Source organism: Hylobates moloch, unplaced genomic scaffold (genome assembly GCF_009828535.3).
Source record: "Hylobates moloch isolate HMO894 unplaced genomic scaffold, HMol_V3 SCAFFOLD_9, whole genome shotgun sequence".
NCBI classification, from domain to species: domain Eukaryota; kingdom Metazoa; phylum Chordata; class Mammalia; order Primates; family Hylobatidae; genus Hylobates; species Hylobates moloch.
The window spans coordinates 29,760,393-29,784,516 of record NW_026652284.1 but is presented as its reverse complement, the minus strand read 5'-3'; the positions used below and the strand labels follow the sequence as shown (position 1 = coordinate 29,784,516).

The window sequence follows — 24,124 nt, the reverse complement described above, 5'->3', positions numbered from 1 at the left end:
ACCATCAGAGTGAACAGGCAACCTACAAAATGGGAGAAAATTTTCGCAACTTACTCATCTGACAAAGGGCTAATATCCAGAATCTACAATGAACTCAAACAAATTTACAAGAAAAAAAACAAACAACCCCATCAAAAGGTGGGCGAAGGACATGAACAAACACTTCTCAAAAGAAGACATTTATGCAGCCAAAAAACACATGAAAAAATGCTCATCATCACTGGCCACCAGAGAAATACACATCAAAACCACAATGAGATACCATCTCACACCAGTTAGAATGGCCATCATTAAAAAGTCAGGAAACAGGTGCTGGAGAGGATGTGGAGAAATAGGAACACTTTTACACTGTTGGTGGGACTGTAAACTAGTTCAACCATTGTGGAAGTCAGTGTGGCGATTCTTCAGGGATCTAGAACTAGAAATACCATCTGACCCAGCCATCCCATTACTGGGTACATACCCAAAGGACTATAAATCATGCTGCTATAAAGACACATGCACACATATGTTTATTGTGGCACTATGCACAATAGCAAAGAGTTGGAAGCAACCCAAATGTCCAATGATAGACTGGATTAAGAAAATGTGGCACATATACACCATGGAATACTATGCAGCCATAAAAAATGATGAGTTCATGTCCTTTGTAGGGACATGGATGAAACTGGAAACCATCATTCTCAGTAAACTATCACAAGGACAAAAAACCAAACACCGCATGTTCTCACTCATAGGTGGGAATTAAACAATGAGAACACATGGACACAGGAAGGGGAACATCACACTCCAGGGACTGTTGTGGGGTGGGGGGAGGGGGGAGAGACAGCATTAGGAGATATACCTAATGCTAAATGACGAGTTAATGGGTGCAGCACACCAACATGGCACATGGATACATATGTAACAAACCTGCATGTTGTGCACATGTACCCTAAAACTTAAAGTATAATTAAAAAAATGTAAATTAGTACAGCCATTAAGGAAAACTGAAGTTCTTCAAAAAACTAAAAATAGAATAATTACCATAGGATCCAGCAATCCCACTTCTGGGAATTCAACCCAAAGATTTGAAATCAGTGTGTCAAAGAGATGTTTGTAGCCCCGTGTTCACTGTAGCACTATATTTACAATAGCCAAGTTATGGAATCAACCTAATGTCTATCAGCAGATGAATGGCTAAAGAACATGTGGAAAATGGGGTATATATACACAATGGAATACTATTCAGCCTTTAAAAAAGACATTCTGACATTTGTGACAACATGGATGAAACTGAAGAACATTATGCTAAGTGAAGTAAATCAGACACAGACAAATATGGCACATACTTATATATGGAATCTAAAACAAACTTACAGAATCAGAGTGTAGAATGATGGTTACAAAGGCTCGGGGCTGAGAGGAATGGGGAGATGATGTTCAAAGGGTGTAAAATATGGCAGAAGAAATTTTAGTTCTACTGCACAGCATGATAAATATAGTTAATAATAGCATTATACATTTCAAAACTAAATTTACATGTTCTCATCACAAAAATTGTTAAGTATTTGAGGTGATGGATGTTAACTAGCTTAATTATTCCATATTATACTCATAAATCATAGCACCATTTTGTACCCCGACATACAATTATAAATTGTCAATTTACAGTTAAAAAAAAAAGCAGGAGGCATTTTGTGGAGGGAAAGACTAAACCCCAGAGTAGCAAAGCAACTTTCATGGTCTCCCAGGGTTTCAGACAGAACCATGAGCCTTGTCCAGGTGTGGGTTCCCCTACAGGATTCCCATCATGCTTTGAAGCTCGACTTGAGTCCAGGTGATAATGACAGGCTCTGCAGGATCTGGAAGCCAGTACAGACTTTCCTCAGCACATTTGAGAGCAGGATGTAGGGCTCATAATCTATAATCATACTTGTGTGTATATGTAAGCCCTTGGTAACTACATGTCAAGGGTTTTTTTTCTTTCTTTCTTTGCCTAAACCCAGTGTATGCTGTAGAAAACAAAGTGCTATAGTAATTCGATGAACAGAAAATTCTACAGGCAAATAAGGTGGGAAACACTGCATATTATATCCAACATTCTTGGTGCACCAGGAAACACGTTTGCATATTAAGGACTGAATGGTCCCATAATAAAGAGACACCTTTAGGTTAGTTTAATCCAGTGATTCCCAGATTTATTTGGTTATGACCATCTATCCCCCCAGTAGTCCTCACCAATATTCTGTGGAACAAACCTGTTTATTTGCAGAACACAATTTTGAAAAGGGCTATTCTGAATGTCTATGAAGTATTTTAAATATGGTACATTTTAATGAGGTTATATACCAAAATAGCCTAAACACCAACAACGACAGAAACATCCAGGATGCAACTTGTGAAAGTAAAAATTTTTATTTTGATTGATTTCTCAATGTATAGTTCAGTATAATGCCAGTTTTTAATGGCAAAAATTTGGTTCCACTGAAAATCCATAATGCTACAGAGAGCTACTACTTTTTCCAGGAAGTAGGTAAACAGCTGGAAAGAAAAAGGACAATCTCCTAGCAGCATGGCAACGTAAACTGCAGATCTAATAGGTCTGCAACTTTTATACTAAAAATGGCACAAACAGCTGGTGACACAAGTGAGAAATGGGGAACAAGATGTGAACACTGAAAAGAACAATATATATACTGTAAATATAATGAATAAACCAAATATAGCTATAAGGATCTTAAAGGATGATTATAGAAAAGGGAACCAAATATTTTCCTCAAATGCTTTTTAGAGCCTTTCTGTAGAGATACAAATATATATATATATATATTTATCCAAAAATATGTTTTATACAGATAAATGTTTCTCAATTAAAGATGGGACCAAAGCTATAGGTATAACATAAAGCACATTGTCTTTTGTAAGACTATTCATCCACCTGAATTTTCAATTTCTGTAAAGTTAGTGCATTAAATGTTTCCCAAATATAATTACCTGACAGTCTTTTTATAGATATAAATCAAGTAGGCATTGTTTTAAAAGGGTTTGCAGTTAAACTTTTGTAAGATGCTGTGCATATTAAACTTATTATGAGCCCCATTAAGAATCATTATTAATAAACATATCAAAAAGGGCTATATAAGTCAGATTTTCCTGTTCATAGTAAATATTTTCTTATTTCCAGTTTACAAGTATTGAAAATGCACAAGAAAGATTTTACTTCACAAGTACTTTTAAGAATATACTTTGATTTAATATGTATGTCAATAAAACTCCACGTTGTAACATTATGTTTTTGTTTTTAAAATAGGGATGTAATACTAATAACCACTACCTATAAAATAAAGCACACAATTGTTCTGGTGATTTTACAAATCTTTTTTTCCAGGTGTAAAGGCTACAAAAATTCCAAAAAATTAGAGCACACTGAAAACATATTAAAGTTTGACATCTAACTTTATAGTATTTCCATTTTACCCTGAAAGATAACTTAAAAAATATGGCCTTCTTAGAACAGGCCACTCTGCTATTATAAAAAATTGGTGACAACAAGAAATTGTATCACTGATATGTGGAATTTTTGTAAGTAGTTTTCTCTCCAAATCATTAGAAAAATGTTCAAAAATAAAAACAAAATAAAATATGGTGGTGGTCCCTAAACTATTTTGAAGGCAGGTAGCTTAGTCTAAGCTAAAATATTTTTTTCACTCATAGCAATAATCCTCCCCTCAAATGTCCTTTAAAAAATGCATGAAACCGTACAATAGCAAAAATCAAAGAGCACAGACTGTATTTTCAAGAACAGAAAAATCTCTAATGCTGAAAGATATAGTAGAAAGCAGATTTCTTTGGGGACATTAATCAATTAGTTTATAATTCATTATGAAGATTTCTCTTTTCTATTCCGGGGAGAGTCTGCTACATTTGAAGTTAATGTTCCATTCACACCATTTTCTGCAAAAAGAAAAGAATCCATGTTACTCTCTTTTATAAATAAATGCAAGTTATAATCTTTATATGTAAAGATACCTTCAGGAAAGAAAATGTAAAATCCAATATACACTCAGGTGAAATTTATTTACCAGTATTTAACCAATCACAAAACCTGGTAACATTTTTAACACAATGAACTGAAAGTAGCAAATTAAAAGAAAACTATTAAAAGCAGAAAAAAGTGACAGGACAGAAAACTATAAAGTTACAAGAATTTAAAAATAGTATTCAAGAGAAATACCTTCTGTAGAAATAAAGAAACTTTTCACATTTGACAGCAAAGTCCTTGGGGATATTTGTTTACAATATACTAAAGTTGGTGTTTAGGATAATTCCTATGTGGAGGCGTGTATTATGGCCTTCTTTTTATTTATTTATGTTACTGTTGTTTTTTGAGACAGGGTCTCACTCTGTCATCAAGGCTGTGCAGTGGCACGGTCATGGCTCAATGCAGTCTTGATCTCCCGGGGACCAGTGATGCTCCCGGGGACCTCAGCCTCCCAAATAGCTGGGACTACAGGCATGTGCCACCACATCTGGCTAATGTAATGGCCTTCTTCAAGCTATGATGGAGTAACAAATGTGTGACTGACTCTCTCTCCAAAAATATAAAAGTTGCATACAGAAATGGATGTTTGAGGCGGGGGTAATGGCTTGCACCTATAATCACAGCACAAGTGGAATCCCAGCACAGATAATTCGCACATATTGAAACCTGTGAAATACAGACTGAGCATGGTGGCTCATGCCTGTAATCCCAGCACTTTGGGAGGTTGAGGTGGGTGGATCACCTGAGGTCAGGAGTTCAAGACCAGCCTGGCCAATGTGGTGAAACGCCATCTCTACTAAAAATACAAAAATTAGCTGGTAGTGGTGGTGGGTGCCTGTAATCCTGGCTACTTGGGAGGCAGGAGAATCACAGGAGAATCACATGAGCCCGGGAGGCGAAGGTTGCAGTGAGCCGAGATCGCGCCACTGCAGTCCAGTGTGGGCAACAGAGGTAGATTCCATCTAAAAAAAAAAAAAAAACAAAAAACAAAAAACACACACAAAAAAACCCCAAAACAAAAAAAACAAACCTTGTGAAATACAGTTAAAGCAGTGTTGAAAGGAAAAGTTTACCCTTAACTGAATGTAATTCACAAGAGATACAAATCAATGCTCCAAAGATCCATCTCAAGAAGGTAAATCACAAACAAAACCGCAAATTAAACCCAATGAAAAGGAAAGAAGAATAGAAATCAATGATCCAGAAAAGAGACAACTAGGAAAATCAACACAAAAAGACAAATGTTGGTTTTGACTGATGGAAGGAAAGATAAAAGGCTTACATTACTAACACACGAAATGAAAAACAGGAGTCACTCCTCATTTACAGGCGTTAACAGGATAACGAAAGTCATATGAATAATTTTATGCCAATGTATTTGCAAATTTATATGAACTAGAAAAATTCCTTGAAAAACACTATTTACCAAAAGACAAACGACTAAGAAACAGAAAATGTGAACAATAGTATTATCTTTTTTTTTTCTTCTGAGACAGGGTCTCACTCTGTTACCCCGACTGGAGTCCAGCGACATGATCTCCACTCACTGCAACCTCCATTTCTCAGTGATGGCAGCAGCAGTCCGTATGGAGTGGCTACTGCCATGACATTGGCTGTAGTGTGGGAGGTGCAGCCAGGGCTGCATGCTCCACATAGCTAGCAGGAGCCCCATCCCTTTCAGAGTTGGAGTGGTGGGAGCCCCGCACTCCTGGGCACAGCGGCAGCCGCCCAGCCGTAGCTCTTGGGGGTCCGGGAAGCCCCACTACCTCTGCAGGCTTGGAAGTGCCTGCTCCCGCTGCCTGGCCACTCTGCCGCTCCTGGCGTCTGCTAGTTTTGGAGTGAAGGTGAGACTGACCCTGGGATTAGAGCAGCGCTGATATGCCTGCTCAGGGAGCCCCTAGATCTGGGGCCTTTTCTCTCTTTCTTGTCATCCGCAACGTGGCGAGCAGCGGGGCATGTTTCAGCCTTGTTTGTGCTATAGCCCTTTTAGTCCCGCCATTCAGCAGGTCCAAAGTTCCCAAGGCAGCTCCCTGCTCCCTTGGCCCTGTCAGTACTTTGGGTGCTGATGAGCACGAGACGGAGGCCAAGGGGGGCTGAGGGTAGCTTGGCGTGGGCCTGTAGGCACCCCTTGGCATGACCAGCCTAGGCACCATGGATGGCAGGTCGATGGCAGCAGGAGGCAGACAGGTTCCCGGGCAGAAAGGGGTGGGCCCCTGGTGAAGTCCCTGTCTTCAAGCCAGGGACGGCCTGAAACCTGGGGACCAGGCCACCAGTTCCATGGACTGGAGTGAGAACTTATAGTGCCTTTTCTGGGCCCGCCCATGGACCAATCAGCGTGCACTTCCTCCCCCCTGAAGCTCATAAAAATCCTGGACTCAGCCAGACTTGGGCAGATGATGAGACTGTGGATAGGAGCTAACCACTCTAGGTCTCTTGTCTGCTGAGGGCTGCACAGATAACGAGATGACCTGCCTGAGGAAAGGAGCTAACCACTTCAGGTCTCCTGAGAACTGTTCTGCCTCTCAATGAACCTCCTCTCTGCCTTGCCCACCCTCCAGTTGTCTGCATACCTCATTCTTCCTGGATGCAGGACAAGAACTTGGGACCTGCTGAATGGTGGGACTGAAAGGGCTATAGCACAAACAAGGTTGAAATATGCCCCCCTGCTCACCACGTTGTGGATGACAAGAAAGAGAGGAGAGCTGTGGTCCTTTGGGAAGCCCAGATCTAGGCGCTCCCTGAGCCAGGGCTGTGACAACCTCTTTGGGGTTCGGTGGTTCTGGCCATCTCCAAGCTCTGGAGATGCCACCACATTCCCCTTGTCCAGTCATGGGTGCCTGCAGCAGAAGCCGCATGCAGTACATCTGGTCCAGCTGCAGCCTCACAGAGCCAGCACCTGTGCTGGTGCCTAGAGCTGCCTGCCCTGCGGCAGCAGCCTGTGTGTCTGGCTGTGCACAGTGGCTAGACCTTGCGTGTGCTTGCCCACACACCCCCTGCTGCTCCGCATCTGGCTCATGCTTGACAGGTGTGGGATCTGGGCCGGTAGCTTAAGCCAGGCACAGCCTGTCAGGCCAAGTGGGTGGAATGAGCCCAGTGGGTGCAAGCAATACTCAGGCAGAAGGTACTGCCAGCCACAAAGGTTTCCAGCTGGTGAAGTGACACCCCAAGGGTGACATCAGGATCATGGGATCCTCCCACCTCAGCCTCCCAAGTACTGGGACTACAGGCATGCACCACCATGCCTGGCTCATTTTTGTATTTTTTGTAAAGACGGAGTTTCGTCATGTTGCCCAGGCTGGTCTTGAACTCCTGGGCTCAAGTGATCCACCCATTTCAGCCTCCCAAAGTGCTGGGTGCCCAGCCAATTGGTTGAGACTGGTGGGCAGATCACTTGGGTACAGGAGTTCAAGACTATCCTGGGTGACATGGTGAAATCCCATCTCTACAAAAAACAAAAAAAGTAGTGGCATGGTGACATATGCTTATAGCCCCAGCTACTCAGGATGCTGAGGTGGGAGGATTGCTTGAGCCCACAAGGTTGAGGCTGCAGTGAGCCAAGATTGTGCCACTGCACTCCGGCCTGGGCAACAGACCGAGACCCTGTTTCGAAATAAAAGAAGACTCTAGGTCAGAGGGCTTAGCTGGTGAACACTTCCAAACACTTAAATAAGAAATAATGCTGATATTACACAAAGGACAAATCTGCCCAACACTTTGTTTAAAGCCAGCACAACCTTGAGGTCAAAATCTGACATATTACAAAAAAGGGCTAATACAGGCTGATCTATTATCACATGAACAAAGATGCAAAAATCCTAATGAAATATTGAAAAAGGGAATTCAGTGAAAGTGATGTACAATGGTCTCCCCTTATTTGCAGTGTTGCTTTCCACGGTTTCAGTTACCCACAGTCAACCATGGTCTTAAAATAGGAGAGTACTGTATAATATTTTGAGAGAGAAAAATACCACATTCAATTAACTTTTGCCACAATATGCTGTTATATGTGACTAATTTATAAATAAAACTTTATCATAGCTATATTAGGAGAAAACATAGTATATACAGTCATGCATCACTTAACAGGCTATGTTTTAAGAAAGTGTTAGGCGATTTCATCATTGTGTGAACATCATAGAATGTACTTCCACAAATCTAGATGGTAGAGCCTACCACACACCCAGGCTATATGGTATAGCCGATTGCTCCGAGGCTAAAAATCTGCACGGCATGTTACTGTTTGGAATACTGTAGGCAACTGTAATACAGTGGTAACTATGTATCTAAACATATCTAAACATATAAATGGTATTGGAGAAATACAGCATTATCTTATAGGACCAGTGTCATAAATGAGTCATGTATGCACATATGTTGTACAGCTGTTGACTGAAATGTCATTATTTAGCACGTAACTATATAGTATGAAACTACCCCTGGTTTCAGGCATCCATTGGGGGTTTTGGAATGTGTTCCCCCAGGGAGACTACTATATTATCACCAACTTGGATGCATCTTAGAAATGCAAAATTATTTTAACATTGATAGTCAATGTACTCAATGCAATTCACAACGTTAATAAAGAAAAACTCTATGACTAAATGTTGCAGAAAAAGCATTTCTTAACATTTCACAAGTCATGGACAAAAACTCTTAGTAAATGATGTATAGAAGAGAACTGAATAAAGGGCATCTACAAACCATTCTTAATAATGAAATACCGAAAGGTCTCCCTCTTATATGAGGAACAAGAGTATTCATTTCTTATATTCAATATTATGGTATAGTCCTAGCTAGCGTAATACAGGAAGAAAATGAAAAGGTATAATATGTATAGATGATATAACTATATTTTAGTGTAAACTTTAGAATAAGTGAATTAGGAAGATTTTTTTCAGTACATGGATAGTATCTTAAAGAAAACAAATGGCATTACTACGTAACAAACAGTTAAAATTGTTTTTTAAAAAGAGCACGTACATTAGCTTAAAAAAGAAAATATCTGAGAATAAATTTAATGAAAAATGTATGAGATCCCTATACAGAAACCTATAAAATATCTCCTTCAACAACTCTTCCACCGCTTCTTGGCATTTTGGCTAAGACCAAGTGAAGAACTCTTCCAAAAAACAGAAAAGGAAACAACACTCCCAGTTCATTCTGTGAAGCCAGTATTATCTTGATACTAAAACCAGACAATGATGTTGCAGGAAAAATATACACCAATTATCCTTTATGAACACAGACACAAAAAACTTCAACAAAATGCGTGCATACCAAATCCATCAAGAGATAAAAAGGATCATACACCATAACCAAGTGAAATTTATCCCAGGAATGCAATGTTGGTTTAACATCTGAAAATCAATCTAATCTATAATACCAACAGAAAAAAATAACAAAACCCCACAAGGTTATCTCAAATAGATGCAGGAAAAAAAGCAATTGACAAAATCTAACAACCTTCCATGATAAAAACAAACTAGGAATCAAAGGGGAACTTCCTCAAACTGATAAAGGTCATTTATGAAAAACCCATAGCTAACACCATACTTAGTGGTAAAAGACTGGATGGATGCCTACCCCTAAGATCAAAAACAAGACAAGGATGTCTGCTCTCACCATTTCTATTCAACACTTGTTGTGGAGGTTCTGGGTGGGGCAATTTGGCAAGAAAGTGCAATAGAAAGCATCCAGATTGCCCACCAAAGACAAAAAACAAAAAACAAAAAACCTATTTGAATAAATAAATTCAGCAAGGTTGCAGGAGACAAGGTCAATATACAAAAGTGAATTGTATTTCATATACACTGGCAATGAAGAATCTGAAAATGGAATTAAGAAGATGGTTCTATTTTACAACAGCATCAAAAAGAATAAAATAGGATTAAATTTAACGAACTGCAAGATGTATACACTGATAAATATAATTGAAAGATATTAAAGATCTAAATAAGCAGACATTCATGTTCATACTCTGCAAAGCAACCTACAAATTGAAGGTAATCCATACCAAAACCCCAGCTGGCTTTTTTGCAGAAACTGACAAGCTCATTATAGAATTCATATTAAAATGGCTGGGCAAGGCGGCATGTGCCTGTAGTCCCAGCTACCTGGGAGGCTGAGATGGGAGAATCCCTTGAGCCTACAAGTTGAAGTCTAGCCTGGGTAACATAGCAAGATCCCATCACTTAAATAAAAACTCATATGGAAATGTAAGAAACCCAGAACAACCAAAACATAAAAAAGAACAACAACATTGGGGACTCACATTACCTGCTTTCAAAACTTACTACAAAGCTACAGTAATCAAGATAGTGTGGTTCTGGCATAAGAATTGACATATATCAATAAATGCAATAGAATTCATGATTCAGAAATAAACTTTTCTTAAAAATGATTTTTGAAAAGGGTATCAAGACAGTTCATAGTGAAGGAGTCTTTTTAATAAATGGCACAGGGACAACTGAATATCAAGATGCTAAACTGAGTGTAAAATAGTATAACCACTTCAAAGAACAGTTTGGCAGTTCCCTCAAAATGTTAAACACAGTTACTGCATGACTCGTAAATCCCATTCCTATGTATGTACCCTAGAGAATGAAAACACATGTTCGAACAAAAACTTGCACCTAAATGTTCACAGCATCACTATTCATAATAGCCAAAAAGTAAAAGGCACTCAATATCCATCAAATGATGAATGGATAAACAAAATATGGTATATACCCATACAGTAAGTTTCCATACAATGGAGTATTATTTGGCTGTAAAAATAAATGAAATCTTTATATATGCTATGACATGGATGAACCTCAAAACATTATCCATTTGCAAAAGACCACATATCACATGGTTCTGTTTACATGAAATGTCCAGAAAAGGCCAATCCTTAGAGACAGAAAATAGATTAGAGGGTGCCAGAGCAGAATGAAGGGGGAAATGTGAAGTGATGCTAATGGGCATGGGGTTTCTTTTTGCAGTGATAAAAATATTCTGGAATTAGATAGTGGTTTGCACAATTTTGTGAACATACATTAAAAATGACTGAAATGTATACTTTAAAGGGTAAACTTTATGTGAATGACATCCCATTAAAGCTATTAAAAATATTACTTGGAGAAATTAAAGACAACCTAAATAAACAGAGGTATATATATCATGTTAATGGGTTGAAATAGTCAATTATCCCTAAATCGATCTACAGATTTGATGTTATTTCAACTTAATATCCCAGCAATTTTTGTGGAAATCGACCAGGTTGTACAATTTTTTTTTCTTTCTAAAGAGGCATATGTTGCTCAGGCTGGAGTGTAGTCGCTCTTCATAGGCATTATCATTGTGCACTGCAACCTTGAACTCCTGGATTCAAGTGATCCTCCTGCCTCAGCCTCCTGAATACCTGGACTACAGGCACCCCCCACTGCACCCAGATAAAGTTGTACTAAAATGTATTAAGAAAAGGCAAAGGGCCAAGACTTACTGGGAAAAACTTGAAAAAAAAAAAAAAAAAAAACAAAAAACAAAAAGCAGGGCTGGAGGATGTAAATTATCAGCTATTAATACTTACAAAGGAGTAAACCAGAGTGGACATATTCTAAAAACTTCCTGTGTTACAGTTCTAGGCATAATACCACATACACACTGAAAAAATTAACTGTAATATCAATGCATTTTCAATTTTTGCAAAAACCATAAGGAAAGAAGAGGTTAAATGAAGGCTTTAAAGACAAAGAATCAAGCAATCAGAAGTTATATAAAAAAAAAAGCTATTCCACTTGGGACAAATGGGCAGATGGGAAGAGGTTGTGAAGAGCTTTTTAAAATGTGAATAAGATGCTTGAAAACAAACTACCATCCTCTAGTTTAGTTATTCACTAAACCTGCCCATAAAGTTTGGTCTCAAGTAGCTCGAGTTAACCAAGCATGGAAAACTTGTTAAAGAGAAATTTGGTGGACAGCTTCTGAGGGGAGTAACTGAGTTTCCTCACCCAAGGGATCACCCAATTGTGGAATGCAGTAAGATTACTTTGCCTTTAATTTTGTTGAAAAGCAGAATAGTATTTTCTTTATAAGACCTTAAAACTAATAAATAAGATCCCACAACAAATTTTTTAAAAGTTTTCTACTTCCATGAGTTTTTCATTGCTTACTGAATACAAACCTGTTCCTTTTTTAGAAGATCTGCCTTTAGTTACTGTTGGTTTCTTCTTCACAGCTGGTGCCTGAAAAGCAGAATGTTCCCTCCACCTCCGAAGCTGAAAGTTAATGAACTTCCACATCATGAATGCTTGAGTAATGCAAATGGATGCCAGAACAGCGATTCTAAGAAATATTAAGAAATAAAAAGTTAGTGTATAAAAAACAATGCCACTGAATACATTCTATCTGCTTTCATAGTATTTAGTAGTAATTCCCACTCAGTTGAGAAAATTGTATTAATAATCACTGCATTAATAATTTATCCTAAAAGTTAAATGCTTTAGTACTTCACTTTAGATATGTAAAATAGCAACAGGTATGAAATAAAATCAAATAAGTATTTTCCCCAACCTCATATTCATCCTTTTATAGATGATTCAATGTAGAGAAACTGATAATATATATTATCTAGCTGTATAAAGTGAAGAAAATGTTAAATTGATTGTACCTAACAGCCAACACATTGAAGTTTCCAGTACTGAAATCCAGCTTCTGATTCTCTGCTCTTGCAAGGCCAAAACCAACAGTCAGTACTGAAAGAATTAAAGTCAGAAGTCTTCCCAAAACAAAAAGAACTGCCCACAGAGAAAATCTGCAAGAAAAAGGCCGTAAGTCAAATTCCTGAAATCTCAAAAACAAGATTCTATTAGAAATTAGATTCCTAAGTTGGGCGTGGTGGCAGATGCCTGTAATCCCAGCTACTTGGGAGGCTGAGGCAGGAGAATTGCTTGAAACCAGAAGGTGGAGGTCACAGTGAGCAGAGATCGCGCCACTGCCCTCCAGACCGGGCAACAAGAGCGAAACTCCATCTCAAAAAAATAAATAAATAAATAAAAAAGAAACTAGATTCCTATTAAGTAAAGGCATATTAAAATAGCATTTCTTATTCTGCAAAAAAGAATTTTGTGTCAAATATGTGGGAAAGCCTATATACCACACTCAGAGATATATAACACATATTAGCCTATTTAAATTTCTAAAAAAATCCAGTAAATAAATGTTTAATTTTCTGTTTAGCTTATCTCTTTTCTTGTATAAGAACTATTAATGTTCCTCAGAACTACTAGTATTCAGAATAATTTTGGAAAATGCTGGACAAAACAAACCAAAAAAGCTGTGTTATAAAGAACAGGATGCCCAATTCTCATTTAAGAGTCCCAGTTTTACTTTTTTTAAGACAACTTTGCACTCTTTACAAGTTATACCTCTCCAATTCTGTTTTCAGTTCAATTTCACCATCAATATATTTTAGTTATCTATAAGGCTAATTATCTATTGTTTCATTTTCTTCTGAGAGTTCACTTCTCTCACTCCTCCAAAAGAAAAACCATGCAATAAACAAAGTAGAAGTTATAACAGAAAAGTAAACCCAAGAAGCCTTCAAAATTGCAAGATACAATACGGTATGTCTCTAGCTGAGAAAGCCTCCATTTTAGAGAGTAAAATACAAAGTCTGAATTGCTAAATAATTTCGTTTTATTTAAAGCGGCTACTAATCGCTTAAAAAGTTAATATAATGGCCAAAAGCATGGATCTTGGCAATGTTAGGCACTGACTTTAAATACCTACTACACAAGAAATAGAATGGCTAAACAACTTACCCTTTCTGATACTTTTCATTGCTAAAATAAAACAGGCGGGAAATGTGGAAAAGAAATTCAACAAAATAATGTAGCACCAGAAGAACAAGTCCTAGATGATTCAAGCTGTTAAAAGAGCAAATTAAAAATGGGAATATTAATTATCAATTAAGACAGGTCAGCATACTATCTACCCAGCCTACTTACACACCCATGAAATAAATATCCCAACTCACTTCAAAAGGTAAGCTCCAGCAATGTGGAAGAGGTAAAGACCAATGTAGACAAGCTGACGAGGAATATCTTCCTGTAAAAAAATATATTATAGATTAAAACATGCTAAAACATTTCCTTTCCTTTTTTTAAGAGGTGGGGTCTTGCTATGTTGCCCAGGCTGGTCTCAAACCCTTGGACTCAAGAGATCCCTCAACCTTGGCCTTCCAAAGGGTTAGGATTTCAGGCGTGACCCACTGCGTTTGGCTCATTACTGTTCTTTAAGAGTAAATGAAAAATGTAGAAGTAGGAGATCTGAAAGCTATTCTGCCCCCACCCCACCCCAATCTCTCATACTCAATAAGGTATTATAGCATTAGCAAGTCACTTAACCTCTGCTGGCTTCAGTTATTTCATCCGTAAAATGTGAATACTTAGATTTGCTTCAATCAGATAAGCTCAAAATCGCTTTTAGAGCTAAGATCTATGGCTCTTTTTTCTAATGAACATGTATTAAATGACACAATATTAATCATGGTTACATGCTGACAATTTGATGTTCCTCTAATATTAAAATTGTTATGTTTATGGTAGTAGAGACACTTTTATTTACCTAAAATAGCATTCACATTTTCAGCTCATGCTTTAGTCCCTTGTCAGTCATTACAAGTTTAACATTTTTTATTCTCATTTATACTATTCCTTAATTGTATATTGTTTTTCCTCAATTACTTTGCAAGCCCAAGTACCTAGATTTTATTTTTACTTCTTTTTTTCTCCCACAGTTACCTAGTTGAGCTGGTTATCTCAGCAACAGTATTTTTAGAAAACACAAGTCAAGACCCACTAGTGGGGCCAGGTGTGATGGTTCATGCCTGTAATCCCAGCACTCTGGGAGGCCGAGGTGGGAGGATCATTTGAGGCCAGGAGTTTGAGATCAACCTGGGCAACACAGCAAGACCCCATCTCTACAAAAACTACAATTAGCTAGGCGTGGTGGTATGCAACTGAAGTCCCAGCTACTCAGGAGGCAAGACACGGGAGGAGCATCACTTGAACACAAGAGTTCGAGGCTACAGTAAGCTATGATCATGCCACTGTACTCCAGCTTGGGTGACAGAGCAAGACTCTGTCTCTTAAAAAAAGACCTACTAGTGGATCATAAAATCAATTTAGGGGTCACATCAGCATCTTTTAAAACATGAAATAAAACAGAAAATGTGGCCAGGCACCATGACTCACACTTGTCATCCCAGCACTTTGGGAGGCTGAGACAGGAGGATTGCTTGAAGCCAGGAGTTTGAGTCTAGCCTGGGCAACATAGAGAGACCCCATCTCTACAAAAACATGTTTTAAAAATTAGCCAGGCATGGTGGCATGTGCCTGTAGTCCTAGCTATTTGGGGAGCTGAGGCAGAAAGATTGCTTGAGCCCAGGAGTTCAAGGATGCAGTGAGATAGGATTGTGACTGCACTCCAGCCTGGGCAGCGGAGTGAGACTCTGTCTCAAAAAGAAAAAAGAAAAAGAAAATGCTAGAGTATATAGCACATTGTATTATGAAAATTCTATTCCACATTTTACACACACACACACACACACAAATATAGCACATTGTATTATGAAAATTCTATTCCACATTTTACACACACACACACACACAGTGAATTATGATGTAAAAAGTTTTTCATCTTTGGTTGCAGTAAAAATGTTTACAAAACACTGACAGTGATAAGCTCAACAGGCCAGCCTACTGACTGATAAAACGCCTATACCTCATTTCTAATTTCCTTTGTTGTAGCAGTTTTCTTCATATGTATATTTACAAGGATTATATTAGTCTAGTTAGTACTATTCATGTTCTACAGCTACTAATTAGAACGATGGAAATGGTGGGTTGCTGCTGGCAGGCTGAACTGTGTTCCTTTGCAGCCTCACTAAACTTATCTCTTGCATTTAGCACAGTTGAGTGCAGGTCTATTGGTCCTCCATTTCTGTTTCAGTACAGAGAGCTACTTCACCAAATATTTTGAGGAGTAGAGATTTTTTGAAGTCTAGTTTTGAAATGGAAAACTCTTCTCTAGTAAGAATGGCACAAAGATCAAGTGTTAGGTAGAACATAAGACAGTCTGAATATTACTATTTACAGTACTGTATTTTGGGACTCTTAGGAAAACTGATACCAAGTTTACAGTCATTCTTCCAACGGATGAGAGAAGTATCTCTGAAAATAGAGTCTTAAGATCCTCTCTACATAATTTGTAAATTTCCAATGAAATATTTCAGTTTACAAAAGGAAGGAGAAATGGTGTTGAGATAACACACAACCACAAGGGAAGCTCTCCTCTCCCGTTACAATAATCTCAGAAAAGCTCACTTGTAGTATTATCAATGCAATCTGATGTACAATGCATGTAGAAGTGCCACTATATATATGCCAGTGTTTCCCAGTGTGGTGTGTACATTGGTACTGAACAAAATAACTGCAGACAGTACACAATGAAATACTTTAACTGTGACTAAAATTTTAAATAAAGTGGTGGATCATGCCTGTAATAACAGCCCTTTGGGAGGCTGATGCAGGTGGATTTCTTGAGCCCAGTTCGAAACCAGCCTTGGCAACATGGCGAAACCCCATCTCTAAGAAAATACAAAAAATTAGCCAAGCATAGTGGTGCATGCCTGTACTTCCAGCCACTTGGGAGGCTGAAGTAGTAGGATTGCTTAAGTCTGGCAGGTTGAGGCTGCAGCTGCAGTGAGCCCGTGATTGTGGCCACTGCACTCCAGCATGGGTGATAGAGCAAGACCTTGTCTCAAAACAAAACAAAAACCCAAAATATTTTGTTACTTAATATACCTTAATAATTAAAATGTCAAAAGTATGAATTAGTAGTATGTGAATATGGTAAAGCAGGAAGGTGGCACATAAATGACTAGGTATAAAAAATATTGCCATATTCTTTCATATGTGTTACTCAATGCTCCAAATTTCAGAGGAGAAAACAGACCAAGAAAACCCTGAAAACTTATGAGGGAAGTGTTTTAGTTTTTAACTGCTGATTGAACTCATTTCATTGTATAAAAACTTGGGTAAGGCAATGTAAAAAAAAAAAAAACTAATTTGCTGGAAAAACTATAATGTAATGTCACTACTTAAGAGGATTTTTTTTTTTAATTTAAAAGAAATCCAAGTACGTTTTTAAAATTCGCAGTGGTCAATTAGCAGAGAACCTAAGCTGCCTACTCTTTTCTTCTCTGACAAGACTGAAAATACTATTATAAATTACAAACAAACTACATTTCAAAAAGCCATTCCATTTCTGATCTTTTGTCTTTAAATTTCAACCCAATTAGGTGGAGCGCAGTTGTGCTTGACATTAGCTAAGGAAAAATCCATAGAGTTTCTTTCCTAAGTTCAGATTCGACTTTGTATCTTAGCCCCATACCTCCTTTTTAAAAAAGAGAAACATGGTCTCACTATGCTACTCAGGCTGCAGTGCAGTGGCTATTCACAGGTGCAATTACGGTGCACTGTAGCCTCCAACTCCAGGGCTCAAGTGATCCTGCTATCTCAGCCTCCTGAGTAACTGGGACCACAGGCACGCACCACTGTGCCCAGTAGCCTTACCTTTCCGATAGTCAACCGAGTCAATAATAATAGAGGGTAAAATGCCATCACTAGGTTCTATCTTCACAACCATCAAATGCCTATGCAAAAGTTTTAAAAATAGTATCTACTGCTTTCAAAAAGATAGGATTATCAAGAAACCTTTTTCTAAGTAATGGTCCATTCAGCTTTGCACAAATTGACTAGTGTCTCTAAAGCAGTGTTTGTACACTCAAAGCTTACCACAGAAAAAGTAAATTAGTAAGAGAATGGGTAAATACTTGTGTCACTTACTAGCTGAGGGGTCTTAGGCAAGCTAATTAATCTTTCTGTATAATGGGGATAACAACAACAATAATACCAAAAAAAAAAAATACAGAGATGAGTAGAATACCACAAGGGGTGGTAGCAATTGTGGCTAACTTAACAAACACCCTAGATAAAGGTATTCCCAAATGATTACAAAAAATACATGGAAGTAGGGGTAGTGTACCATGAGTTTTATTTTATTTTTTAGAGATGAGTCTCATTACATGGCCCAGGCTGGTCTCAAACTCCTGGAATCAAGCCATCCCCTTGCCTCAGCCTCCCCAGTAGCCAGGACTACAGGTGTGTGCCACCATGCCTGGCTTACCATGATTTTTAAAATGATAAATTTTATCTAGAAAATGGCTACTTTTTAGTATCCCTGTGGTAGGCCAGCCTCCCTCAATGTTCTCCATTTCCTCTGGGGTTACAGCCCCGATGGCACGGTGTTCACACGTCTGAGGCCGACAACAAAGCCTTGCCTCGCACCAGCACAATGGTCTCTGGATGTACACATTTACATGGGTTGTGGGGGAAGGGAGAGAACAGGGAAGGCTGGGTGAAATCATAACAAATTCTAAAATCGTAAATAACTTCAAGTGCCATTTTCAGTTGTTATTCCAACATCTTTTTATTAAAAAATATAACATACTTCAACAAATGTATTTTTATAAAAAACACATTTCTTGACTACACTATACTGAAAAATAAACAAAGCTGAATATCACATATATGCCCCAAATATAAGGCAAAGATTTCCCCCCAAACCCCAGATGGTACATCTTATAATTAAATCTTTACAAAGCTCTGCATTATAGAGCTCTGTATTAATTATCTTGAACAAATAAATGTTTGCGTAAGACACATACACCCAAAAACTTCAATCAATGTCATTTTTAAAGGTTTATAAGGTCTAATGAAGGAACCAGTAAGACAGACGTAAAGATGACGTCATGATGTGGAAAAAATGTTATCAGATTAAAAAAAGTGCTTCTAGTGATGATGAATGACAGATACTAACATCACAGTTGCATATGAAAAGTGTAATGTAACTTTCATGAAGTAGGAAGGGGGAAAATACTATTTTTAATACTTTATATGATATGCAATTATAGGTATGTATAATTAAACTAAAATTGAATATTAGAAATAAAACATTTGGCTATTTCATGACTTCCCTAAAAGCTCATATATTCAAGCTGTCTAAGAAATATTTTGAATCTTCTCATGGGCAAAATGGAGAACTGTTTATATACACAGTATATGTAATTTAAGTTTTCTCCTTGAAAGAAACTAAGTTATTTGTGACTAACACACCTCTTGAACTGCTCCTAACAGCGCTCCTTTCTTTCCTATTTGTCTGTATGATTGGTTCAAAACAATCACTGTACTAGTTTCTTCCAGTAAAGAGTTCCAAAAATAATTTTCAGAGAGTAAATTTTAAGAAACTGTTTAACACATATGCAGCTGCTACTTTCAAATTATGTTAATTACTTGAAACAGTTACTTTCAACTGTCACATGCAGGTGTTAAAAATAGTTTCAGTTAAGTTCTAAGTTATGCAAATTATTCCATAAAAATTAGATTGCATTTCTGGAGAAGTGCCATCTGGCAGGAACTGATAAGAAAAGAGCTTCAGGAACTAAAATGAACAATTACTTTGAAATGTCCCTTCTTACTTACCATAGACAGTGAAGAAGATATAGACATGGATTAATAATGAAATCCAGAGGTATTTGTTCATGAGTATACAAACACCTTAAGAAGGCTTTAAATATCTGAGCCATGCTACTAAGACATCAAGAAACTATGATACTCTCAGTAGTGCTGTCCAATAGAACTTTCTGCAGTCATGGAAATGCTCCATATCTCCTCTGTTCAAAATGGTACATACTAGCCACAGTAGCTAATAAGCACTTGAAATGTGGCTACTGGGGCCAAAAAGGTCAATTTCGTTTTTGTTTTTGTTTTTTTAAGTTCATGTAGATGTGACTAGTAGTTAGCATTTTGGACAGTACAGCTCCACAATATCTATGATTCACATTAGGAGCTTACTAAACACGGAAGGGCTACTGGAATCTGGGCCTAACAATTTTTTCTGAAGACAGTTCTAAGTCAAGGGTTTAAAAATAAAAGGTCTTCATCGTATTCCTTACAATCAATATAGCTGGAGAAACAATCTACTTTATAAAAGAAATCAGCATAAAAAGAACTTAAGTGCCATAGCATATGGCCTTTAATTTGGTGCTGTTTTCTAATCCTAGCAGACAACATGAATCACGACAGATACACAGAATACAGACACAAAACAGTAGCAAATCAAATGCCTAGTCCATGAATTATTTGTAGCACACATAAAAATAGTGTTTTATGGCTTTTGAGTAGGCAAAGATAAACTAGTCACCAAACTGGCTGTCACACTTTTACTCCAGAAGGTTTCTCAAAGGGGATTTAAAAAAAAAAAAGAAATTTTAAATGCAGAAAAATGTAAACATATACACAACAGACAGAAAAGATTCTGACATACCCATAACTCAATCATTATTAATAAATGATTGAACTTGTTTCATCTATATCCCTCTTCACTTTCCTTCACCTGGTATTATTTTGAAGTAAAATTCCACACAGGATTTCATATATGAGAATTTAAAAAAAAAAAAAACCTTCCAGAAAAAAGGGAAATGAAAGTACTTGATTAATTTATCCGAGGGAAGAGGTGTTCCAGGAAAAAGAAGTGATGTGCTGCAATTACGAAACTAGAGACTATCAGTGTGCATGAAGCGTAAGGAGTAAGCAGAGGAAGGGGTCCCCGGGAAAAGATGGTGGCGATGGGAGAAACTCTCAGGGCACAGTTGAGCAGCATTACTCTAGTTTAAAGTAATAGGGAGCCAACACAGCTTTCAGAGGAGAGAGGGTAAAGAAAATGACTTTTGTGATAGCATGGAAGCCTGCCTTCAGAAGCACTGAGGGTAAAAGTAGGAAGGAGGATTTTGCAGTGCTCCAGCAGTTTACTTATTTGTTCAAATAAAACAAACAAATATCCTTTCTACACACTAAAAAGGGAATGCTCTACCCATTTCAAGAGAGGCTTTGCTGGTGAATATTTATTTTACTTTTTTTTCCAATACTGAATTTTGCTTTAGGACTTACACACAGAACTGTTAGCTGTAATGTGACTAATCCTTTTTGGCTCACTTGTGAAATAATTTGCTAAGAATATCAGTAAGATAAAACAAATATTACATTTAAAAATTTGTTTAAATTTTAATTTACATTACCACTAATATAATTTTAAGACAAGCCATTAACATATCAAATGTAAAAAATGGTAAGCTAAAATACTGACTGAAGGTTTTTTTGTTTTTTTGTTTTTTCAACAAATGCTTAAGGATTTTAGGCTTTGTGGAAAGGGGGTTGGTGGGAGAATGATGGGGTAAGAGTTGAGGTAAGAAGGATGGAGGAAGGGCAAATGTAAGAAAATACTTAATTTTATTAAAATTTGTCAAAAAAAAAAAAAGAAAAAAAACAAGACATTTTTAACACTACAAAATCCCAGCTTACTTTTTTGGTTTTCTGGAAGTAGAGTTCAGGAAAAGCATGAAGCCAGTAAGCCAGCTGTGATATGTAGAAAAACTTCATTTGAAATCTGTACAACACAAGAAAATGAAGAGTATCTTTTAAAGTATAATTTTTTTTAAAAAACAGTAAACAAATACTGGAAATCAGTATATACTAAGTAACTACCTTTGTGTTATCATTCCATACAGTATCTGTGCACCTTTAAAACAACTCTTCAACAACCGCTTTCCCCATCTCCCTGTGACAGTCCCACCATTGGACAAGACCCCTGGATTAAACAGCAGGCAAAGATATTATCTGCAGAAAGCTATTGACATGTAAGCCAGTTGGGAGGAGTCAGAGCCACTATTAGTTCATTAATACTGACTAGTATGTCATGTTAGCTACTGAAAACATAACCCACACGTCTATACAGTTTCATCATGACAAAAAGTGGAAAAAGACTGACACAAAAGCAAAGGCTCATAGATTAATAATCACCTGAAACTGGAATAATCCCAATTTCAAATATCCTGTTTATTTTTTCTTTTCTTAGGCAAATATGGTAACTGTACCTGGTTGGAACATTGAGAAAGCCCCAAATAAATGGAGGCAGAGCTAGGATTAAAGAGAGTCAGAATAAGGCACACAAGGGCTCTCCAGGAGCTGTATCATAATCAGTCTAGAACCAATACTCTCCTCTTGACATTATATCCCTCTAGCCCTTCTGCTTCCTCTTTATTCTCCCTTCTCCTTCTCCTCCAGAAGTCTAAAATAGAAAACACAAAGCCAACCTAATTTCTTGGTGGTGGGGGTGGAGAGAATACGGTCCCACATAAATACAATATTTACAAAGTTCGTTGAACTTTGTAGTAAACTAATAAAACTTTAGAAATCAGAGTATGATTCAGTAGAGTGGGTATTACTGCTGGACTTAAAATACCCACAGTCAGGTTATTCCCTTTCCTTCATATCCTCTCCCTTCTCCAATTCTCACATCACAATGTATTTACTAAATACTGTCTAGGTGACAAGCACCTGCAATGTACCCGGCACAATGAAGGATATAAAATAGTTTTTACTGCTACCAAGGCACATATAGTCTTAGTGGGTATGGGCACAATACAAGACTTACAAAAATGAGACAATTATAGAACAATCAAAACAATATATAGACACTACATCAAATATCTACCAAAATGACAAATTTGGGGATACAAAAGACCAATACAGGCTAAAGTAGTAAGGAAAATTAATATAGAAAAGTTGTACTAAAGCTGAGCTCGAATAATGAATTATTCAGACGTCTTTGTAACCACTGAGCACTTTAACCTGGCAGCACTGTACAGACTAGAGAAATAAAAAAGAAATAATCCCTAACCTCAAGAAGCTTATAATAGGAGAAAAAAAGGAAGATATGAAAAGAGACAGGCGGTGGGGACAAAGAAAAGGAGCAAAAATATAGAGAAGATGGAGTCATAAAAAGGAGAAAGGATGAGTGAAAAGAAGGGAAAAGAAGTGAGTACCAAATTAAGATTATGTTAAAATCAGTTGTCTCAAGCTTACAAAGATGTTGAAAAGATTAGAATAGAAACATTAAAAAAAGGTACACAGCGTTTTTTTTTCTTACGGCAGTGGGACTGTCAAAGACATATTTTCCTCTATTTTATGCATTGCCTAAGGTCCTAAAGAGAATAACAAGAATGAATTCTGATTAATAGTGACATGACCATGGTCCTTAACAAAGAAGGGGCTGCTAAAAATGACTTACGTCATCAGGTTATGGGGATAAGCCCTCCATAAGATAGTTGGGTCTGAGATGTAGTTTTCCTAAGAAAGAAGATATAAAAATTAACCTGTGAGCATAATGCAAACTTCTTGGAAAATAAGACATTACTTTCATTTCTCAAACATTTACAGGTCCCCATATCAGGTTGCAAAGAGCCCACTAACGTCAAACTCCTTAGTTGTTTTAGTTATTTTCAATCTAATTTGAGTTGGTTACTTGAGCAAAATGAAAATCAAAGATATGAGATATGGAATCAGGTAAGAAATAATTCCTGGCCCTAAAAAATCTTTCAATCCCATAGAATAAAAATACACGTACACAAACAAACATAAAACCAACAATAAGAGGCACAACAGTGACCAGGAGAGAAGAATTTTGTCTTAGGTAATCAGAAGATTTCAGGAAAAGTTTGTAGCATCTGACAGGAGACAAAGGATCAGGGCGCTACCGAGTTTTATGGAATTACGTCAGTAAAATACTGCCCCAATTTTTTTCTTAGATAATCAGATCTACTCAGTGAGAATTATTGCATATGTAAGAAAAAAAAAAGATTAAAAAATAAATAAAATCTAAAGTGATTTTTGTAAGAGTATTTTCCCACAGAAGTATAACTTTTATGTTTTTTTAAAAAAATTTGTAATAGTTTTTAAACTAAAATTTACATATTACCTATAAAGTATTATTAAAGCAGCAGAGTAAAATGGAATGAGCAACGGAATAAAAAGCTGAGTTTTAGTCTACTTCCAACATGAAGTGCTTTACCCTGGAAAACTCACTGTTATTCATCTCTAATATAGTGATTAGAAAGAATTATGTGTCTGACAAACTCAAAAGTATGTAAACTATGGA

The 24,124-nt window shown here is 37.2% G+C and overlaps 1 protein-coding gene across 3 annotated transcripts in view; it reads right to left on the bottom strand.

The window, feature by feature from the left end:
- Window positions 1–2,378: 2,378 nt before the first annotated feature.
- TRAM1 (translocation associated membrane protein 1) overlaps window positions 2,379–24,124 on the bottom strand; it is a 33,008-nt gene continuing 11,262 nt past the window's right edge. For all 3 annotated transcript variants that reach the window (XM_032759593.2, XM_058444019.1, XM_058444018.1), the window contains exons 5-11: window positions 23,258–23,316; window positions 21,490–21,574; window positions 14,043–14,113; window positions 13,828–13,932; window positions 12,675–12,818; window positions 12,189–12,349; window positions 2,379–3,936 (exon numbers count right to left, since the gene is read on the bottom strand). In XM_032759593.2, coding sequence (XP_032615484.1) covers window positions 3,863–3,936; window positions 12,189–12,349; window positions 12,675–12,818; window positions 13,828–13,932; window positions 14,043–14,113; window positions 21,490–21,574; window positions 23,258–23,316 — 699 coding nt within the window. In that variant the 3' untranslated portion in view covers window positions 2,379–3,862. The remainder of the gene's footprint in view (window positions 3,937–12,188; window positions 12,350–12,674; window positions 12,819–13,827; window positions 13,933–14,042; window positions 14,114–21,489; window positions 21,575–23,257; window positions 23,317–24,124) is intronic.